This window comes from Crinia signifera, chromosome 4 (assembly GCF_055691185.1).
Source record: "Crinia signifera chromosome 4, ASM5569118v1, whole genome shotgun sequence".
Taxonomy (NCBI): Eukaryota; Metazoa; Chordata; class Amphibia; order Anura; family Myobatrachidae; genus Crinia; species Crinia signifera.
This window is the reverse complement of record NC_139220.1, coordinates 210,247,078-210,254,797: the sequence shown is the minus strand read 5'-3', so window position 1 is coordinate 210,254,797 and position 7,720 is coordinate 210,247,078. Positions and strand designations below refer to the sequence as shown.

General features: G+C 45.1%; 1 protein-coding gene across 1 annotated transcript; it reads right to left on the bottom strand.

The window, feature by feature from the left end:
* Positions 1-381: 381 nt before the first annotated feature.
* PCLAF (PCNA clamp associated factor) lies at positions 382-5,040 on the bottom strand. The gene is made up of 4 exons (XM_083179741.1): positions 4,884-5,040; positions 1,718-1,801; positions 1,455-1,632; positions 382-785 (listed from the first exon to the last, which is right to left on the bottom strand). Exons 1-4 carry the CDS (start codon positions 4,936-4,938, stop codon positions 746-748), a joined length of 357 nt encoding a protein of 118 aa, XP_083035867.1. The 5' UTR covers positions 4,939-5,040; the 3' UTR covers positions 382-745.
* Between the last annotated feature and the right edge of the window lie 2,680 nt (positions 5,041-7,720).

Sequence of the window (7,720 nt, the reverse complement as noted above, 5' to 3'; positions counted from 1 at the left end):
CCTAAACAGTTTCACGAGAGTACTCATAAATGAAAATCCTAATCAAGGGGTACAGGAGACAAAAGAGGTTAGGAACCACTTTTCTAGACCATTGGTTCTCAACCTCAGTCCTCAACGACCAATTAGTGTAGGTTTTCTAGGTCTCCACACTCAAATGTGAAATTAGCTCCAGCTATGATCTTTTAAAATGTATCGGTAACTAATGAGTGGACCTGTTCACCTTCCAGGTGTCCTGGAAAACATGCACTGTCAGTGGCCGTTGAGAACCACTGTTTTAGACTCACTAGAAAGGAACAAATTATAGGCACTTTCTACTTTAGTTAAATGTTCTTTACATGGCCACCCTTTTTTTTACCTACGCTTTAAAGTAAAACATAAAACCAGGCTCTCAACTAATTTTATTTAGCACAAGCTTCATAAAACATCTAAAATAATGTTTCAGTCCAACTATTAAAGGTCTTAATAGGGTATCAGACAAGCATTTTGCAAACCACAACTTTTCCTTGGGTCCACAAAAACCAAATAAGTTTAACAGAAGCAAAGTAACATGTTCACAATACAAGACAGTAGGAAACTTTAGGTTTCACAATTTGTCACTCCAGTATTGTTGCATTTGTAAAACTAGGACATTAAACCTGCCTTTTAGTTAAAAATCACATATAGGAACAATAAACCAGCTGTCAAAAGATATGTACAAAAAAAACAAACAAGCTTTATTTACAAAATGTACACAATTTAGAGTTTATCATTCTTCGTCTGAAGCATCTTCCAGCAGAGGACGAGATCTGCAAATTAGACAGAAGAAATGAAGTAAAAAAAATTTTTTTTCCTTACCCGTGCCAGTTTAATTTCATTCACTCAAATTGAACACATAACTCTAGTGTAGCAGAATTTAACTTATGACTACAAAACTTAAGTTACAGCTTCATATGAAGTGAGTAAGGTGTATCTCCCAAGCAAGAACAATTGTGATTGTACTTTGTTTTAAGTCCAAAGAGTTTTATTGGACTTCTACCAGTGATCACAATCAGACAATCTATATAAATAAACCAATGTAGTAGAACTTTACACCTATGATTCATGCATTTAGAATAAAACAATGCAGCTTTCAAAGTTCTGGTTTGATTCGAGTATAACATTACATATTGTTTTTAAATTGTGTACGGCAAAAAAAATAAAAAATAAAGTTTAGATGGACACACTTTATAGTATTCAGGTCAATTTGACCGTACTGCAGTTTTCTCCAAAAAGTGTATATGCAGCACAAGGGCAGTGGAGTAGCAATGCTTCCACAAACCCTATGGTTGCTTGAGGCGGCCAGCACTGGGAAACTGTGCATCAAGCTTTACTATGCAGTAGTTTCCAGGAGACAATTGCTCTTTAACCCATCTCATTAAACTCATCACTTTTACATAATAATCTAAACTAGACCCTGGTAGAGTAAGCTTGCTTACTTTCTTGGTGCTTTACCAATACCACTGCCTCCAGCTTCTTCCTCATCATCTGACGGAACACGGTTCTCTTTTTCCGGGGAACTTGTAGATGGGGATCCGAAAAAGTCTCCTATACCTTTCTGCCATTTTGGAGTAGGTCTGACACAAACTGGATTACCACCTGCATATTTGCCTTCAGCTGTAAATGAAACAAATTTAGTGTAAGTGAACACTATACTTTACTTGGGAGCTCTACTTTTAAATCAATGTACGTGACAACTTACATTTTTTTCCTGTTGGGGATGTGTTGTGGCTTGAAGTACCAGGTGTGGCACCAAAAGACTTCCTTGGTGCTCTAGCAGCAACAGCTAGAAGAAAAAGATAAAATGGATGAAAATAGGGCAAGTAACTCCTAAATGAAGCATGCAAATATTGACTCCATTCACTTGTGTAGCATTAATAATCCCTCCTTTGAGGTATTAAATCTGCATAGCAAGCAGCAGTTAAAAAAGTTAACACTCAATCTTGGAGTAAAGCAGGGTACACACTTGTTTGATTATCCAGTCATAAACCACTTGGACCCCTGTGAGGTATGGTAAGCAGGGGGGGGGGGGGGGGGGGTAGTAGACTGCAACCAGCCATCAATAGTAATAAACCGTGATTGTTGCACACCGATAGGTTTACCCATCGATGGTCATCCATTTTCTTTGACTGGCCCTTGGGACAATCAGTATGTGTCACAGGGCTTCACTGGTGTCTGAGCTATCACGCCCCAAAAAAATTATAGTTTTGCAGTGTTATCTATGGAGGGAAACCATCTGTTTCTCCTGATCGATGGCAAAAGTATTCAACATCGGCCATAAACTTCAAACAATCGATGGCCATCCCTAGTTTAGCAGAACTTTCTATGGGAGATCAGGAGTTCCCCAGTGCAGCACATAAGACGGGGGGACCTCTGCTCCAACTGGCCACAGAGAAACCCGGCCAAGCAGCTTGTGGGGCAGCACAGTCCAGCTGTAGGGACTGCTTTGCTTCCCTCATAGAAACCTATGGGGGATGAGGCCGGAAAAAGTGAAGGGGGCCCTACCATCCAGGAGCACATTGCAACAAGGGATTGTTGCAACAAATCCTTACAAGGGAAGTTATGTCCGGCAGAAGTTCTGAAAGAAATCCATCCCCACAAACTGTTCAGCTGGGTACCAGTGGGTCTACACATACACAGTCAGCACTAACCACTGCCCTTAGGTACCCATAAACTTGTCCCATTTGGTACAATGCCGAAGGATTAGGTCGATAAATCAGAGGTGTTTGATTGCACCCTCGGTTATGATGCATGTCACATGCACATCAGACCTGAGACAAACCTGCTGCCCATCCGACTCAGCCCCCACCCGGCGGTGGGGTTGCATGGGATCCACTGCATGCAATACTGCTGACCGGGAGGGTCCTGAGCAGCTCAGGTGGCCCATAAAGTGCTGTGATAGCTCAAAAGGTGCCCATTCACTACTGTGAAGTACCATCATCTAATAATGGCAGTAGCTGTAGGACTCAATGCTGTCCAAAATGTGTACATCAGGCCGCATTGCATCCCCCACAGAAGCATGTACTAAAGCTCTGGAGAGAATGCAAACCAGCTACTGTCTTTCAGCATAGCAGCTAGGAGCATTTTGGATGGTACTCTCAAAGGGGCTCATTTATCACTTAATTTCAGCTAATTGACAAACAATTATTATTTTTTTTAAATCTTGGTTGTAGCAGCAAATATTAAGTAGGTACTTGTGTACTAGCACGGCGCCCCGATAATTAGTTGCCCGATTTTTTAATCGAATCACATGCCATACACCCGATGGCATGCGACGCGATTTTAACTCATCTTCGATATTAAATTGTATTTTAAGCACCCTAATGGGTGTTTACAATTCTTAAATGCACCCCCCCCCGCCAAGTATAAACGTGAACCCGAAGCGTGGCGAGCGCAACAACCCCGCGATGGGCGACGGCACGCGTCCTACGACCTTTTCATACCCCCACTATCCACATCGGCGTGGAGTTAATAGAAAGTGTGGCGAGTGCACGCGGATACCTGTGAAGGTATCCGCATGCCACGTTTCGGGCTCGCTGCGCTCGCCACACTTTCTTTTCTCAACGCCGACGTGGATAGTGGGTGTATGAACAGGTCGTAGGACGTGTACCGCTGCGCTCGCCACGCTTCGGGTTCACGTTTATACTTGGGGGTATTGTGGGGGTGCATTTAACCATTGTAACCACCCATTAGGGTGCTTATACAATTTATAATCGCATCGTATGGCATATACAATTTTAAAGTTGTATGCCATTGTACAACATCGGCCGATATCGCGTCGCATCCCATATGGTCTGCGATGCGATGGGCGCCGTGCTAGTACAAAAGTACCATTAAGTATTGCTGGGGCATGCAAGACTGAGGGACTGCAGCAGGAATGACTAATACCTGCTGTGATCCCACCTGTCCTGCATCACCCATACACTGGCTGCCTCTGAGTCAGTGAACACCAGTCAGCGAAAGGCGGCAGTTCCTGGAGCAAGTCGGTTCTTCCAATCAATAACTTTCAAGTGGCAGCTCAATAGCGAGCGACCCATTTCTACATTCACCTCACCGTTACACAGTAAACAGGCAACCACACACACACGCACAAGAATCCCCATGCTACTCAGGAAATGCAACCGCATCGCTAATGGTTTCCACACACGGTACAATTGCTGCCGGGTGGGATTAGATCTCATAGCACAGCTCAAAAAGTATGTGCTTCATATAAGTACTAGATTGCATTACAAAACATAGGTGATGCAATCTAGTCCAAATTGCATAAAATTGAACCTTGTCACAACGCAAGGGAGAATAGCCCCTGTGCGTCAGGATCCCCTCTGTCAGAGCACCGGCAATCAGGATCCCAACATCGGGATACCGACTGTCAAGACCCTTGTTGGAGCATCATCTGGGACCCGCAGTAACATGCTCCACACAGGTGTTACAGAAAACACTAGACAGTGGTAGATGTACGAAGCAGGGAGAAGTAAAAAAGTGCCTGGTACTTTATCACCAGCCAATCATCACCTGACTGTACAGTACATGCCGTGTTTAAAAGGTGAGTTATGAGCCGATTGGCCAGTGTACTAGGCGCTACTCCACAGTGCGAGGGCGCGGGACAGGAAGCGGTGCAAGCGGGAGCTGACAGAACTGACATATGTGGTCGCGCTCCAGGTCTTGGCGCCAAAATAGTCACCCCCACTGCAGCCCAGGGATAATGTTGCAGCAGTGCAAAGGCTCTCGGTCTAACTAGCCTACAGGAACAGTGGACATACCACGCAGCGCTGCACATAGGACAGAACAGCGCGCACACCGCCGTATGGAGGATGAGCAGAGGATAGAGAACACACAGACAACCGGAAGACACTAAAGCACGGACTCACCCTTCCTGTAGCTGCCGGTGGAAGGGCCCGCACTGTCTGCCTTAGTTCGTACCATCTTGCCGCACTGAAACCAGTCACACACCGCACTGCGCGCCGCTCGCTCTCCGCCGCAATTTAAACATCCCAATTTGGCGCTCGAAATTCCCGAGCCATCCTCCCTTCCACCTATTGGCCAAACACTTCCTTGTCCCGCCCCCTACACTGAACTGCCAGTAGCAGCACAGGGTACGCCGTCCATCACCTGGCCACACCCCCTCCCGCCTAAACTGCAGCCTGTTCATTGCTCGCTGTCTTAGGTCTGGGAGTAGCGGCAGTCACTGTGTGTTAACTCAGTTTCCCGCTCTCTCATGTGATTGGACTGGGGTTGTGTGCTGCTAATATGCTGCTAATATATATGCACTGTGCACTGCAGTCACACGTCATACACAGTAGTGACATCCTGAGTGATTGTGCTCTCGAGTCGTTATACATTAGTCCTTCTTGTGAGGTTAATTGTGAATAGTAATGTACCTATCACTATATTCTGTAGCATTACATACTAACGTTCAGCACCTGCAAAATCAGTGATAATGTTGTGGAAATATCCCTCAACTACTTCTATACACTACACGTATGCTTACGATTGCGATTTTCAGAGATTTGAACGTATGAACACTTATTAACGGTTTCTTAGGAACTTCCTCATCTTTGTGGCCACCGCTTATGCTACGGAACTAGCATAAGCATCATCATCCCCTTCGCACGCCACGCTTCTAGCTCGGTGGCTCGCTCTGCTTCGCTCGTATGAACACTTATTAACAGTTTCTTAGGAACTTCCTCATTTTTGTGGCCACCGCTTATGCTACGGAACTAGCATAAGCATCATCGCCCCCTTTGCACGCCACGCTTCTGGCTCAGTGGCTCGCTCTGCTTTGCTCGCAAATAGGGATGGCCATCGTTGCCATTGCCATTGATGGTTACCATCGATGGCAATTCTACAACTGGCCATCAATAGTGCTAAACTATGCAATGGCTGACCATCAATATTTTTACATATCGATGGTCATCCATTGTGTTTGATTGATTGGCCTGTGGGCGGGGGTTCTTGGTGTTGGGAGGCGGAGCTATGCTCCGTGTCCCAGCACTTTGAAGAAAAAGAAAAAACATTGTTTTGCTGTTCCATCGATGGAGGGAAACCATCTGGTTCTCCCCCATCGATGGCAAAAGTATTCAACATCGGCCATGAATAATTAATGATTTCAAATCATCGATGGTCGATGGCCATCCCTACTCGCAACTAAAGGTAATAGATGGTGGCGTGGACACAGTAGGGTGGTGTAAAAGTACCTTTAGTTGTCGGAGACAGGTGTCCAGACCTCAGGAATTGCTTTCAGAATAGCAGCTAACGTAACTGGCATAGTGGTGGCTGAAAAGTTGAGGAAGTATTGTTTCTTATATAGCGCAGCATATTCCATTGCCCTTTACAATAGGAAGCAGTGATACAACAAATTGGGTATAGACAGTCAAAGGTATGAGGGCCCTGCTCGCAAGCTTATCATCTATAGGAAAATAGGCATTGATACACAAGGACAGATATTCTTTATTGCATAAAGAGTACACCAGAATGCAAAGGTTCCTGGTGTTCTGTATGATATGGTGACTCAGCAGCTTGGCCAGGGGTCAGGAGGATGGAAAATATGAAAAAGAGAGCGGATGTGTGTGGCCTGTATAGTGGGGATATGATGAAATAGGAACGGTATATAAAGGTTAAGTGGCTGGTTCTGGAAATTGATAAGCTTGCCTGAGGAGGTGAGTTTTCTGGGAACGCTTTAGAGACTGGAGGAGAGTCTTATTGTGTGTGGGTGCTGGGAGAGCATTTGAGAGTGGGCGCAATCAGGAAAAGGAGTGAGTAATGAGAGTGGATGAGAGATGTAGATCTTGTGAGGAGCGAAGAGGTCAGGTTGGAAGATATTTAGAGATAAGAGAAGAGATGTATGTTGGTGTAGTTTGGTTTATGGCTTTGTGTGTAACTAAACTTAGTTTGTATTGAATACAGTAGAATACAGGTAACCAATGAAGTGACTGACAGAGTAGCTTTGCAGAAGATAAACGTCTGGCTAAGAAGATTGGCCTCACAGCTGCATCCATGATGGATTGTAGTGGTGATGGTCTGTATTGGGGAAGGCCAATAAGGAGACTATTGCAATAATAAATATGTGAGATGATGAGAGCATGGATTAGAGTTTTAGCAGTGTCTTGTGTAAGGTAAGGGCAACATGCAATTGCAGTTTTAGTTCTGAAGAGGGTGGCAACAAACAGCTGGGGGGGTCGGGTCTGGAGCAAAGCTAGGCACTTTAGCGATGTGCCCACAGAAATTTGCAGGAACATCATGATGAGGGACCAGTGAGTAGGGCAGTTGCCCTGTGATGAGCAGCACACAGACCACTGCCGCCAATTGTACTTTGTAAATTTAGCAAAAGTACAACTGGGTCTGAATCAGGGCCATAGATGGTAGCTGAGTAGAGCAGAGCTACATTTGAAGTGCAATAGATAGAGTTCAGCGAGAACTGGAGGGAAGAGGGCCCTGCTCCAAGGACCTTACAATCTAGAGGGACGGTGAAACAGGAAATGAGCATGGAAGTGGTGACCGACAAGAGGCGGCAGGTATGGAGATTGGCCTTGGTACTAGCTTATGCAGAAGGGTACACTGTGATAAACAGGTGGCTTTTCAATGTCCATTTGAAGCTGTACAAAGTCGGAGCTTGATCAACAAATGAAGGGTAGACTATGCTGAATACACATTGGATGATGTGTAACTAGCTAGACATTGTTGGAGACAGGATCCCCAGTGGTGGGGG